The sequence below is a fragment of the Seriola lalandi genome, unplaced genomic scaffold (genome assembly GCF_002814215.2).
Source record: "Seriola lalandi dorsalis isolate HSWRI2012SDOR001 ecotype SW California unplaced genomic scaffold, Sedor1 jcf7180002054866, whole genome shotgun sequence".
In the NCBI taxonomy this organism is placed as follows: Eukaryota; Metazoa; Chordata; class Actinopteri; order Carangiformes; family Carangidae; genus Seriola; species Seriola lalandi.
The window spans coordinates 995374-1009774 of NW_019525419.1; the positions used below are offsets into that span (position 1 = coordinate 995374).

Here is a 14401-nt window from a genome sequence, read left to right on the forward strand (position 1 = left end):
TGCAGCAGCTGCAATAAGACGTTTGGGTGTCAGCTCGTGATGATTCAGTTCAGATGATTTCAAATCAGATGTGGAATTTGAAATGGAGCCACATACTCAGACCTGATTGTGGCCAATTTGGATAAATAACTGGACTATTAGTTTATCATATCTGTCACTCTTCCTGACCGCAAGCACGCCCGCACATGCACGCGCGCGTGTTGCTACTCTGTCAGCCTTAGCAACAGGGAATCAAGCTTCTCTCATTGGCCTCCTCTCAGAACACTCAGTTCTTCTATTCGCCCTGCGCACTGCCACTCAGCACCCAAGATGCCCGAACACTGCTGTGGCTGATGCGGATACTAGGGCAGCAGGGGTGGGTAGGGTCTGGCCTGGATGCGCAGTGGATGCTGAGGGAGAAAAACATTGGCGTTTGTTATCGTAATGGGTATCTTATTAAAATGCAATTTGCACAGTTTTCTAGATGCATGCCTTATCATAACTGCAAGCCCCTCCGTGTTCTGTGGTAGCAGTCTAACAAGGCTAATAAGACGATTTCACTATTTTGCAGCGTCTCTAGCGTAGACGAGTTGTTGCACCAAATGCAACATTTTCTCACTTCAGTTTCGTCGGCCCTTGACTGTCATCTTTTGGTGCACATTCCTAATCACCTCAATCATCAGTAATTCTGCAGGTAAGGGGTCGATTTTGATTGCATTATGTTGTCTAATGAGCTCATGTTTATTGTGCAACATATTGGCATCAGCATCGATAAACAGCTGCACGGTTACTGCATGCATTTGTCCTGTGACAGAGCAAAAATAATACATCTGTCAACTGTTGTTTATTCACATTTAAATGTAAAATCTATCAGTAATATACACTTTGCAATCACGGCCTTCCAAAAGCCTGCCACGGATTTTTAATCCTTCAAATATATGTTAAGCGACGCTATTTATTAATGTAGTGCACTTTTTTCATTATTGTGAAACATGATACTTAATGATTTATGTCAAACTATTGAAATATGAAGCCTAGTACTGCAGTTGATGGCTTGGTGTTTTGGGGTCATAGGCTTGAAGAACCAGCAACGTCATATAGGACATTTGTGCATTAGCCTAGGCCCTTTATTTAATTAATTTTTTTAAATATTGGTCTCATTTTTGCACATACGCATTTCTTGTGCAGATATCATGTCAGACTGCCTGGTACTGTACTGTGTGTAAACCCACGCTATGAAAATAGAGCAGCACATAGTGTACCAAATGTGTGTTAGTGTAAGACTTGGCAGATATATCAACCTATATACTCTGCAGTGCAGACAAAAAAAAACATGAACATGGCTGAGTAACCTTCAGCCTGTTTGACTTCAGGGTGGGTAGATTTGAGTTGCCATATTGAAATCCTGGTTCATGCAAGTGAGGGATAGATAGTAGGTCAGGAGGAGAATCCCTGATGTAAATGATAGCTCTGCTGATCAGTGCTGCTGTAGTTTTGTGTTAATGAGGTGAAGTGTATCTGTATGCCAGGGACATCCAAACTGTTAAACCGGGTTAAGTGACATCCTGCTGTGCTGTGGAGTGTTCACCACTGTCATGAGGGACCACCTCTCATCATTTACCACTTGTAGCTGATGTGACATTACTGATTGGTTGATAATAAAATGACAGATTGACAAAAATGTTTAAGAACCATCAAAAAAAGATAGATAGATAGATAGATAGATAGATAGATAGATAGACAGATAGATAGATAGACAGACAGACACTGTAAATCAAGGCTTGCTGCAGTTCTGCTGACTGACACTGTCTGTTTGCTTCTTGTGTCAACGCTCCATGTTGATGTTTGCGGAAAGACAGGACAGTCAGTTAACATTTGTCCAGCTCCAGGGTGTAACTGGATAGCTCTTGATGCACTGACCTTCAGACCATCCTGCCAACAACAACAACACATGCACACAGACACATGCACACATGAACCCTCCTGTGCACACGCAGACATACACTAGGTAAACCAGCTCCATTTTCCCCCTCACTGTAGCGCCAGTGCAATAAAAGTCTCTGTCACTGATGTTGTCACCCATTCATATTTATTACATTTTGTCTCTCTACGTCTCATCTAAACATGCATGGATGCTATATTATGAGCAGTGATGTGACTGTCTGCCCTGTAGGCAATAATGTGCTTACTGAGCTCTGCTTCACAGTTTCTGTAACCAGGAAACAATAAAGCCTTTCCATGTTAGACGTGACTCTTCCCACTGTGTTTCCCTGAGATAACCAGCCTGTGTTTGTATGGGAAGTGAGGACCAACGATGCTTCATTTGCAGAACATGACAATATGCAGTTTAGCTATGACTGGACCTGAGCAGGAACACAAAGACAGTTTTTTTTTTTTTTTGTCTCATCTCCACTGGAAATGGTATAGTCTGGAAAACTGCTGTCACACTGGCACGAGACATTGTATGCAGTCGTGCCATATGACTGATGTTTTCTATTTATATATAACCTGATTCTGACCATGTGAAACGGGGGGGGGGGGGCACGACGTTATTAATAGCATATGTCTAGGTCGGCATGTGAATGGTCGGTCCTCACTGACATAGGGGACAAGTATTGTTTTTAGTTGTGTGTTTATGAACGTGGAAGCTCTGAATGTTAAGCTGCTTTGTCACCCAGGTGAGTGTGTTGGTAGAGCTTTACAAAGGCTGTTGGTGCTGCACTTACACTCACTGTGGTATTTTGAATTTGCATAGTGGTTTGCTGTCTGTTAAACTGATAGCATCCCCGCTTTTGGTGTGTTTCATTTCACCCGACACTGCCTGCGGTCTGATGAAAGGATAAAGAAGACTATTGCATTGTAACTGCGTTGCTAGGAAACAGCTTGGGCCCAATTTTATAGGAGTCAAGCTGGGACCCAATTTCTTCCTGGTGAGCTGTTGACATTTGCAAACACTGCAAACCTGCAAAGCATAATGCTTATGCTTGAAACTGTGAAGAACAAATGAATAGGGAAACGCTAATTGGAGAAGGGTAATAAGCTTCACAAACCACAGCCATATGTTTATACATTGTCTATTTTTCCATTTTGTACATTTCATAGTCTGCTTTTGTGCTATATATCAAATTAACATCTGAGTGATGATCTCCTCGTTGTATCTGTGTGATGCTGTTTATGCAGGGAAGCGCCATGCTGACCAGCATCACTGAAGGGATACTGTGCTGCCTGACTGGGAAGGCTGCCAGTCTGGTCTTGCCCCTGGAGTCGTCAGAGCCCTCTGATGGATTTGAGTTTGTGGAGGTGAAACCTGGGAGAGTCCTGCGAGTACGGCACATTGTCCCAGAGCGTCAGCCCTTAGTGACGGAAGACCAGGTTTCAGGCCATGAGAGGCCGGATGGTGACTGCGACGATGACAGCTCTCCTGAGGATAATGAGAGCAGCACCGGCAGCAGTGTCCACTGTAAGAGGAAGATCACAGTCTACCGCAACGGCCAGCTGGTGATTGAGAATCTCGGCGATGTTTTGCACTCAGAGATCCTGCAGTGTCAGGATGGGGATCTGGAGCCTTGTAGCACTGTGGAGGTGGAGCTGGCTGACTACAAAGAACTGGCCTCTTCTCCAGACCCCAACCCTGTTCCTCCTCTGGTTCCTCCACCTCCTGGGGAACAGAAACCTGCCCCACCTCCTCGCCGGCGCCGTCGCAAGCCCAAGCGCACGGTGTTTATTGACTCAAGGAGGGTGATCTCAAGCTGCAAAGGGACGCACTCAGACGTAGCGCTGTTCTTCGTGCACGGTGTGGGAGGCTCTCTGGACATTTGGGGCAGCCAACTGGACTTCTTCTCTCGGCTGGGCTATGAGGTCATCGCGCCAGATCTGGCGGGGCATGGAGCCAGCACTGCCCCACAGATAGCAGCAGCTTATACGTTTTATGCCCTGGCGGAGGACCTACGTGCCATCTTTAAGAGATATGCTCGTAAACGCAACATTCTCATTGGCCACTCATATGGGTGAGTCTTTGTGAGAAGCTTTTTTCAAAATCAGTGTCTCTGAAACAACTCTACAGCCGATCGAAGTAGCTTTAGTAATAGTTTTTTCCAACATGCTGTTTACATACTATATATCCATCTTATTATATCTCTTCTAGAGTATCATTTTGCACCTTCCTGGCCCACGAGTACCCTGATTTGGTCCATAAGGTGGTGATGATCAACGGAGGGGGTCCCACAGCTCTGGAGCCCAGCCTCTGCTCCATCTTCCAGCTGCCATCTTGCGTCCTTCACTGTCTGTCACCCTGTCTGGCCTGGAGCTTCCTCAAGTAAGATCTACAATTGTGTGGTGCCAGAATTTGGCCTAAAAAATAATGACACACCACAGTCACTTCTCTCATCGCAGGCAAAAAAAGATTGTAACAGTTGAAAAGTGATACAGAAAACTTTTTTTTCTCTCACCTCTAGAGCTGGATTTGCCCGTCAGGGCGCCAAAGAAAAGCAGCTGTTAAAGCAGGGCAATGCCTTCAATGTGTCTCCATTTGTGCTGCGAGCCATGATGAGTGGCCAGTACTGGCCTGAGGGGGATGAGGTCTATCATGCTGAGCTCACTGTACCCATCCTTCTGGTTCATGGCATGTGCGACAAGTTTGTGCCCATGGATGAGGACCAGCGCATGGCAGAGGTATAGAACATCTTCATATGTGCTGATGTATCATGTGATTGTTAATATGAAATGTCGTGTTTGTGCTGTTTGTTGCTATTGAAATTTTTTTTTCATTTGTGCCTCCTTTTGTAGATCCTCCTATTTGCATTCTTAAAAGTCATTGAGGAAGGAAGTCACATGGTCATGATGGAGTGTCCTGACATTGTCAACACCCTCCTCCACGAGTTCTTCCTATGGGAGCCTGACATGTCCAGAAAAGACAGCTGCAAGACAGACACAGAGATGACAGTTGCTGTCAGTGACACTCTCCACACACTGAAAATCAATAACCATATGGACAAATAACCAACCAGGAGTCTAGTTTGATCACAGAACCAAGCAGAAGGCCTTTTCTTGGCGGTAGGCATGTGTTCTTAAGGCTGCTCCTAGGCTGAGAGCTGTTATATACAGGGCCACATCTTACGGATGCGGACGGCCACTGGTGCTTCAAGATAAAGCAGGACATAGGCATGGTGCCAACTAGAGAACGATGGAACAAACATAAAGACGAGAGGAACGGATGCAAATACACAGTCAGTTTGTGCTTCGCTTTTTGATACGAGTCTGTGCTCCATCACGTCATGTTTGCAAAGCGACACAGTACCTGGAGATCAAAAGGACAATGTCCATTTGTGATTTGTGTATGAAATGTTTCTGGTGAAAGAACTGACTACTACAAGATGCAAGAGGCATAAAATCCATGAAATGGTGTCAGAATTTCCTCGCCTTTATCTCAAATATTCTGTAAAGTACTGCAGAGCTTCTCTTCAACCTTTATGAAATGATTATTAACTTATCATTGGGGCCATCTTACATCCGCTTTCAATAAGAAGTTGGAAAAGTAATGTGTTGGACTGAGGAATTACAGATCTGATTTGCCAGAATAGTGATGGTGAAGGATAGCTTACAATAAAATTCAACTGTTGATAATAATTAATATTATCAAATACTGACTAGATGGTAGGGGGGAATGGATTCACATCATCAAATATATACTGATGTACATGCAAAATGTAACTAATAATTGCACCACATGCATACATGAAAATACATGATGCCTGAAGGAGATACACAAAAATTCATAGTTCACCTACAAACCAGCCACCTATTAACCACATTTAGACAGTGCACTCAACACCATCTCAAACATGAAGACTCACAATAGCTATAGTCAGTGAAATTGGATCATCTATTTCCAAATTACAATTTAATTACACTTTATTTTCCATATATTGAACTCTAATATAAAATCTAAATCCAAAAAGCTATGTGTGGCTATGTTAAGCACAATGTAACCAATTCATCAATTCATAGTTGCATGAAAATAAAGTAATATTCAATGAGAGATTTATGGGAAATGGTTGCAAAAAAACAGATGTAAACAAACATGGATGCCTAATAGTTCTCCTCCTTTATTCTTACAGCCATTTCTTCAAAACTATGTAATATCCTAAGGATACAGAGTACTGGGGCCCTGCATGAGTTCAGAATATGAAAAGGTATGAGGGTTGTTATAGACAGTTGCAGTATATTCTCATATTGAAAAACTCCCAGTGTACTCCTCTCTAATCAAACGAGTGTTCCTCTTAATATGTAAGTATTATTTTGCCTTTATTCTGAAATAACAGCAACTGCCATAACAAATTGTGGTTGTATTGACCGCTTTAAGCTGTTGTGTCTCTTAAGCTGATAAACGCAAACCAAGTGTGTGTTCCTCTACTACTCTCCAGTCCATCCTATTTATCTAATAGTGTCAGACTGAAAGAATGAGCTGAACATTATGCTCACTGAAAGACATTCATTCATGGGTGTTGCTTTGTCTCATAGTGGGACAGTAAGGTGCGAGTAAAAGCACAGTCCATTATGCTCCTGGACAGTGCTTATAGGTTGACTGGATACTTTATAGTGTTTTGAGTAGCAAACAGTGTAAACTGTTGGATTTCAAACTGGGTGTCCAAAGCTTAAAATCAAACATGAGTCGGCCAAAGGAGGAAGTCCCCTTAAAAAGAGGGACATCTGTACTCACCACGCTGGTCTGTTATATATGCATTTTGACAGAATGCGGATGCAACATGACTGGTCTTATGCAACTGGAACAAAATAGAGAGAAATAGAATGAAGACAAACTGACCTGGCACTGACGCCTCTAAAAAGTTATATATTCTCTATGGACTTTCCAAAAACCAACAAGTGCTGCTGATGCAATGTACTGTATGTTTCCTTTGGTGTAAAAGGTCAGTAAAACTGTATGGACTACAGGGTGCACAAGTACTTCCTCTTATGCTAAAAGTGTGCATATACAAATTGTCAGTGCTCATATGTGCTATATCTTTTTGTGGTTAACAAAATGTGCTAATGTTACTGTTGCATTTATTCATGGGAATCATAATATATGCACTGCCTGAGTGTAGATGCATATAACATTATATAGCCTATGAAAACAGTCGGATTCAGTGTATGAATGTGCCTTTCCTGGCATGAAATAAAACAGATGTTCACAGTCTACAGGTGTTTTTGCTTGCTTGTTGTTTTTGCTTTAATATGGTTTGTTTTTCCCCATTACATTACAATTTCTGCATTACAATAATTTCATTACAAATTAAACATATGAAAATGACTGTAGTGCATTTTACACCAAATACAAAACAAAGAAATTACAGGCATTTTTGGAGAAACATGGGTAGACCAGATTATTACACAAGGACTGCAGCCAGAAGCATAAGCGGTAAGACTAGATGCAAGATACAGCCACATAAGCATTATCAGATTATCTTCCCTAATCATTTTTAATAAATACCTTTCCTAGCCTATCAGCATAGCAGCTAATTTAATCCACTCCCAAATAAATCCCTGTGAACACTGGTTGTGCTAACGTACAATATTTATTATTTTATTAAAATTAAATATTAAACATACGTCCTTGTGATCAGCGACAACAGATGACTGAGGTGAAACATTTCTAACATAGTGACCTAATGTGTTTGAAACAGCAAAAAATTCTCTCTGAAATACATCTTATTGTTGTATCTAGTAATTTGCTTCACACCAGAAAACCGTTCTCTCCATATATATCATTTAAAATACGAAACTAAACAATATATCGGTCAATTAAGTTAATATTTACATTTATTACAAAAACCTCAAATTTAAGTTAATGAGCCATCAGGGCCACCCTCTGATAGGCTGAGCGTGTCCCATGCGTGTTGTGGTAAACAAAATCCGAGGTGCGTGTGCATGCGTAGAAGTGGTAATGGAGGATAGTGATCTACTCACAAGGGGCTTAGTTACCAAGCTGTCTTCTTTCTGTTCTGTTCACAACTGCCGTTTCTATTGATTGCGAGGTATTTGCAACGCCGGGGACAACTTCTGAATTAACCGAGAACAGGTGGTAAGTATTCGCATTTCGAGTTGTCTTACGGTCGTCCCAGAATGTTAGCTTCTTAACTCACGGGGCTAATCTGATGGCTAAACTAGCCGGAACTGCTTTACAGCTAATGTCGATGGTAGGGGTTGGGTCTTGTCTATTTCCTGGAACAGACATCATTGACTTGGCGAGTGATAGTTTCAGTGTTTGTATCATCCGTCAAACTCGACACTTGTTGAACGGCGCTATTAGGAATACGGTAGTTTTAATTTTATAACTTACAAAGTCTTGTGACGAGAACGTCGATGCTATTTCTGCCCGAGTTTGCTAACGGCACACTATACGAATGAACTGGATAGGATGTAACCAGCAATGGTGGATTCTGTAATGCAGGATATAGTCCCATCCCATCACGGTATCAGCGTGAACTAGCTAGCTAACGCTAACCGTCTTGTGATTGTTGCATTTTCCTTAGAGACAACATGGAAACACGATGACATGGTTCACCATCAGTAGTCACTTGCACGTTTATTTGCAGTGTCATGTTCGTGACCAAAACAAAATAGGGGTTTAGTACCAGTACTATGCTATCTGTGCTATATCACATTAGCTAATGCTATGCTATGCTATGCTATGCTATGCACTACTGAATATTCGCTACCAGAATTAGCTCATGTATCTTTAGCAAGTTAGCAAATGAGCTAATGCTAGCTGTCTGGGCTTCCACAGTCGGGTCGAATTAAAGAGACGCGGGTTTAACCAATCAGGGGCGGTTAAAGCTTTTCCCAGCCCCATCCAGACCAGCCTGTCCCCCGCCATAGTGAGGAAACGTATACAAACGTGTAACATTCAACTGTGACATATAATTAGACTCATTTATGCAAAACTGTTCAGAACCAGCGGTGTTGATGGTACGAGATAATATGAGTATTCTCATTTGCAAAGCCAGAAAATGTTTTTGAATCATCAATTATGGAAATAATGTGCCAAAATGTACAATGTTGTCTTGTCATAGCTTATAACTACTAAATATAATTTAGACTGCTTTTAAACTATAGATTTCTTTGGCATATATTTAATAAAGCCATGGGGATGCAGGCAAAAACATAAGATCCAGTAAAAGATGCTTGGCTGCAAGTACAAATTGCATAATGGAATAGTTTATTTAAAACCATACTAAATCAAAATATCCCATCATAAAATCACAATTTCCTCATTAACAATGTGCAGGCGCTGCCACTGAGTTTTGGGATGGCGTCAGATGTGGTTTCCCAAAACCATGGTTCCAAAGGAATCATGACATTTTATCCCACTGCTGAGGAGTTCAAGAACTTCAGCCGCTACATTGCATATATGGAGTCCCAGGGAGCACATAAAGCAGGCCTGGCTAAAGTAAGTACTGATACAGTGCAGTCTCAGCCATTGTAGTATTTATAGGATTGCATTTATTAGCAGCAGGAGAATTGGTGAGCAATTGCAAAATTAAAAAACAATGACAAATTTAAATGTATTATTTATTGAAGGCTACCAGGTAGATATAATGTCTTGTATCTGTGTTTTCTCTGAAATTGTTGAACTACCATAAGGACATCTGTTTGTTCAATTTCATTACACTATATATTGCAAAAATCTGTACACCAACTTGTCAGAAAACGACAATCATACCTCTAAACCTTCGCTAGTGAATGATCTCAATAACAAATGGTGTTAAGAAAACAGAGTAACTCACTGTCCACTTCCCTCCTCCAAGATTGTTCCACCAAAGGAATGGAAGCCTAGAGGATCTTATGATGATATCGATGATTTGGTGATACCTGCACCCATCCAGCAGGTGGTGACAGGCCAGTCCGGCCTTTTCACACAGTACAACATCCAGAAGAAGTCCATGACTGTCAAAGAGTTCCGGAAGATCGCCAACAGTGACAAGTGAGAAGTGCAAAATAAGACATTTAAACCTTTCATTCATTAGAAAATCTGTTGTCACCTATAGTTGAATACTATCAACAGCATTTTTAACCCTATGATATTAAAAGTTCATTTATGATGTAGAAACTAATTAACTGTTGTTAATGCCTTTTCTAGGTTCTGTAGTCCACATTATGATGACTTTGAGGAGCTTGAAAGGAAGTACTGGAAGAATGTGACATTTAACCCTCCCATATATGGAGCAGATGTTAATGGAACTCTATATGACCCTGTGAGTTGACTTTTCCTGGAAGTTGTTGCTTTCTTGAATATTGATCAGTAGTGGGTTTTCTATGTGCTTGCTGTTTACCTGTTGACCTGATCCACACAGAATGCTGAAAACATTAGCAATCACACTGCTGTTAGTCACTGCTTCATTTATTATTTTCTGTACTCCTGCAGGAAGTCAAAGAGTGGAACATTTGCCACCTGGACACCATTTTGGATACTGTTGAGCGTGAAAGCGGCATCACTATTGAGGGTGTTAATACACCCTACTTGTATTTCGGCATGTGGAAGACCACCTTTGCATGGCACACTGAGGACATGGACCTCTACAGTATTAACTACTTGCACTTCGGAGAACCCAAATCATGGTAAAGAAACTAAATATTCTTTTCTTACTTGTAGAAGTGAAGCTTTTAATTCTTGCACATTCTTATATAATTGATATATTCATCTGAAAATGGTTTCCTACATCTGCTTGAAACTTGTCGTATTGCAGTAAAGGATGTCTGTTTAGGTATATATGAAACTTTATCTGCCACATGGAAATGAGTGTTGTCATTTACATAACTGAAGACCATTTAACAACCGAAAGGCAGGCTTCCTCTTTTGTCTCAGTGACACCACATCATTGATGCAGCAGGGGATCCTATCAATCCCTATCTGAGAATGCTTTGGTTCACATTTATAATTACTCATTTGGCAAATGCTTTTATCCAAAGCAACTAACAAGTGAGGGACAACACTAAAGCTTCAGTGCAGTAGGAGACCTTGGTGTAAGTACTAAGGAGATCAGGTAAAGAAGACCCCGTTGAGGCTTGGCATTAACATGCGTCTCAGGTGATCTTATCACGTGTGGAAGCTCTCAGCACATCAGTTCACACCTGGAATTAAAATGTGTTTCCACATGCATCTCAAGTGACGACTTGTGATTGGATCTCACTTCCTCACTCTATATGCAAAAAAAAAAACAAACATGTAAGCATTGAAAGAAACAGAGAGAATCAATACGCTGCATACAGTCAGATGCTACAATTATAAACAAAGTATGTGAGAGCAGAGTAGCAAAGTAGCATCTGTTACCAGATGGTGAGAGGAGCGTTGACCGACAAGACAGTGGCAGAGGATTTGTTGTCAAAGTGAAAAGCAAATGTGCTTATTTGACAATGTTGCGAATTTAAATCCAATGCTAGAAGGGAACCAGAAACTTCTAAGCATTTGTTTTGTTCAAAAAGTAAGAGGAAACTCTAACATTAAAGATCAAAGAAAGCGCTCTGCAGATACTGAGCCAACACGTCTGTTCTTGTAAAATGTCCAGTGTAATCTATAACAACGTGTTGTCACTTTTTTATTACCTGGTGGGAAAATTTCCACACCGTGGCATCTCTACTGTTGTCAGTCTGAATTCCCGCTAAATTGTCAAATGCAACAGCCACATTGCAAGATCTAAAGTCTTTCATGCCTAAAGGAAACTGTACATCATTTCATGCCCTTACTTAACATGCAATGGGTAGACCATACAGTTGGTCATTCAGCTACTATAGGTTCAACACCACCTTAACTGCTTTAAACAGTGTTATACTGTTTATGCACAGTTGAGCTGTGAATGGTATCTGTTATATTTTATCTGTGATGTATTCAGTGTCTGGCTGAAAAGACTTGGTAAACAGGCAGTTGAGCAGATGGATAAACACACTATGCAGAACACCAGTTTACTGTCACTGAGAAAACTCATTTGACTGTCTGTAGGTACTGTGTTCCTCCAGAGCATGGGAAAAGATTGGAGCGTCTGGCTAAAGGTATGAGAGCAATTAATATCTTCTGTAGGTGTTTACAGTATAAAACTATGTTGTATCATCTAACTTTGTACAATCCTGGACTCTGGAATCTGTATCAATGCAACATCTGTCTGCTCTCCATTCTTCAAGGGTTCTTTCCTGGTAGTTCCCAAAATTGTGAAGCCTTTTTGAGGCACAAGATGACACTCATCTCTCCCTCTATCCTGAAGAAGTATGGCATTCCATTTGAAAAGGTAAGGGAAGAGAATATGTTTATGTGAATTTCAAACAACAGATCTCTTTTTTATAACCACTACACAAGCCAAATATATAAATTGCAGTTACTAATTATTTTAGTACTTTTTCCTAAGATTACTCAGGAGGCTGGAGAGTTCATGGTAACTTTCCCCTACGCCTATCATGCCGGTTTCAACCACGGCTTCAACTGTGCCGAGTCCACCAACTTTGCCACAGAGAGATGGATTGAATACGGCAAGCAAGCAGTTTTGGTGAGGACCATCAAAGAACATCATAAGAAAACCACACTTTAACTTAATTTGTATCAGATTTTTATCTTGCTAGTAAGTATGGAAACATATATTTATATAACCAATTTTATATCATTTGAATCACAACCATTTTTTTGCTTTCATCTTCTTTAGTGCTCATGCCGGAAGGACATGGTGAAGATTTCAATGGATGTATTTGTGAAGAAGTTCCAGCCTGATCGCTATGAACAGTGGCTCGCAGGGCGAGATGTGATACCCATCAACCACTCGCGACCCACCCCGGAGGCTAGGGAGTTCCTGGGGGACGCTTTCAACGACATCACCAGCAACAGTAACAGCAGCTCCGTGGAGAGCTGTGGGGAGGACGGAGAGCGGAAGAGGTGAGTCATTTACTGCAAAGAGCGTGTCCTAGGATATAAGCATCTTTTAAAGGTTTATACAGTGAAATGTAGTACATCCTGAGGGAGATTTATGTCTGTATGCCTTTGTTGCTCGCTTGTCTTGCTTCAGTTTAAGTGCAGTGGCTTAACCAATCATGATTCCTACTATTGTAGAGCAGTTGAGGGAACATAACTGATAGATTCAATTAGTTGCACTACAGATTATTGGTCAGTATTCACAATTAAGTCAAAACCCTGAACTCAGGCTCAAGTTAAGGTAAACATTTGGCATCAGTTTACATCTCCTGTAAATAGCTGTCCATGAATAGTACAATACAGGCATGGTTGGTATCTACTAGCGGGTTCCATTTTCCAGCAGAAATATTAAATATTGTGTTCTGTATGATTGAGCTAGATATTAATTCACCAAGTTCAAAGTTATAGAAATGGTCAGAAACAGCCCCCCAGTTGGATATGGGAAAGGTGTAGGTTTCAATAATGGTAATTTTTAAAGCTGTAGTTTCTCTGTTGTAGTGAATTGCAGTATATTAACAAAGGCTAAGCAATGTCAACCCTCTCCATTGAGATGCATGGGTCCTTTTCTGTCCTGATACTAATTCTGATACCTCATCTCAGCAAATCTATTGATATGGATTCCTGATCCAATACCACTGCATAGAACTCATATGGAACATTTGTTTATGAGTTGACACGAGGGCAGGGATTGCAACAGCTTGCTTTGCAACAATGTCAATGTCATTGTAAACTTACCGTCAAAGAAATCTGATTTAATCTTGGATCAAGTCCGCTTGATGTGGTCAGTGCCAGCCCTGATACCAATTTGGCAGATCAGAGTAGTGAATCCCTACCTTGCAAATAGCAGTTCAAATCATCCCAAATTGACTAATGCAACAGAGGCAGTTTTGTAATTAGATAAATTGTGAGCATTTTATTTTTGATAACCATGGTATAAATTTCAACTGATTTTTAATATTTGATGGATGGATCTTCCCTAGGTGAAATTGGTTTACCACCCTCAGTTTCATCAGGTGCAGATCGTAAGCCGTTGGACGACATTGGCCAACTGCCGGACTTAAGGTTATAGAACTAGGGAGGGGAATTTCATTTAATATTATTGATGTTTCAATGGCAGTTGGGTGGAGTGAATTAGATTGAAAACAGAGCAGAGAGACACAGCTGAATTACTTAGTCTTTGTGACAACATCATAAATGTTTTTTCAAGGTTATTGCATAATTTTATATAATTTTTTTTCCATTTTCAATTTTTAATCAGGTGCATGAATCCATTTCAATTTTACTACTATTTTAATTTGAACAGGTATTAGAATAGATCACCTCCTTACTATGCCAGTGTGCGATTTTTATATGTTGTCAAAAAACAAAGGCAAAAACCACACGGCAAACCAGGCAAAAGTAAAAGGCAGACTAATGAGAAAAAAATCAATAAATACATTTCCAATCCCTAAAATGTTTACATGGGGTATTGGG

General features: G+C 40.7%; 2 protein-coding genes across 2 annotated transcripts in view; both read left to right on the top strand.

Moving 5' to 3' along the window:
* Positions 1-359: 359 nt before the first annotated feature.
* Positions 360-7174, top strand: abhd8a (abhydrolase domain containing 8a). The gene is made up of 5 exons (XM_023428053.2): positions 360-673; positions 3160-3986; positions 4124-4294; positions 4434-4650; positions 4765-7174. The coding sequence occupies exons 2-5, from the start codon at positions 3169-3171 to the stop codon at positions 4975-4977; spliced, it is 1419 nt and encodes a 472-aa protein (XP_023283821.1). The 5' UTR covers positions 360-673; positions 3160-3168; the 3' UTR covers positions 4978-7174.
* Positions 7175-7905: 731 nt separating this feature from the next.
* kdm4ab (lysine (K)-specific demethylase 4A, genome duplicate b) overlaps positions 7906-14401 on the top strand; it is a 20659-nt gene continuing 14163 nt past the window's right edge. Inside the window, exons 1-10 of the mRNA XM_087179804.1 lie at positions 7906-8059; positions 9266-9427; positions 9786-9961; positions 10118-10232; positions 10403-10596; positions 11975-12024; positions 12154-12257; positions 12375-12512; positions 12666-12892; positions 13023-13032. Coding sequence (XP_087035930.1) covers positions 9287-9427; positions 9786-9961; positions 10118-10232; positions 10403-10596; positions 11975-12024; positions 12154-12257; positions 12375-12512; positions 12666-12892; positions 13023-13032 — 1155 coding nt within the window. The 5' untranslated portion in view covers positions 7906-8059; positions 9266-9286. The remainder of the gene's footprint in view (positions 8060-9265; positions 9428-9785; positions 9962-10117; positions 10233-10402; positions 10597-11974; positions 12025-12153; positions 12258-12374; positions 12513-12665; positions 12893-13022; positions 13033-14401) is intronic.

What these genes read in the sequence shown, in the direction of transcription:
- abhd8a (XM_023428053.2), top strand. Translation starts at nt 3,169, where the DNA reads ATGCTGACCAGCATCACTGAAGGGATACTGTGCTGCCTGACTGGGAAG. An exon ending in CTCATTGGCCACTCATATGG is followed by an intron (nt 3,987 to 4,123) that starts GTGAGTCTTTGT and finishes TATCTCTTCTAG; the next exon opens with AGTATCATTTTGCACCTTCC. An exon ending in AGGACCAGCGCATGGCAGAG is followed by an intron (nt 4,651 to 4,764) that starts GTATAGAACATC and finishes CTCCTTTTGTAG; the next exon opens with ATCCTCCTATTTGCATTCTT.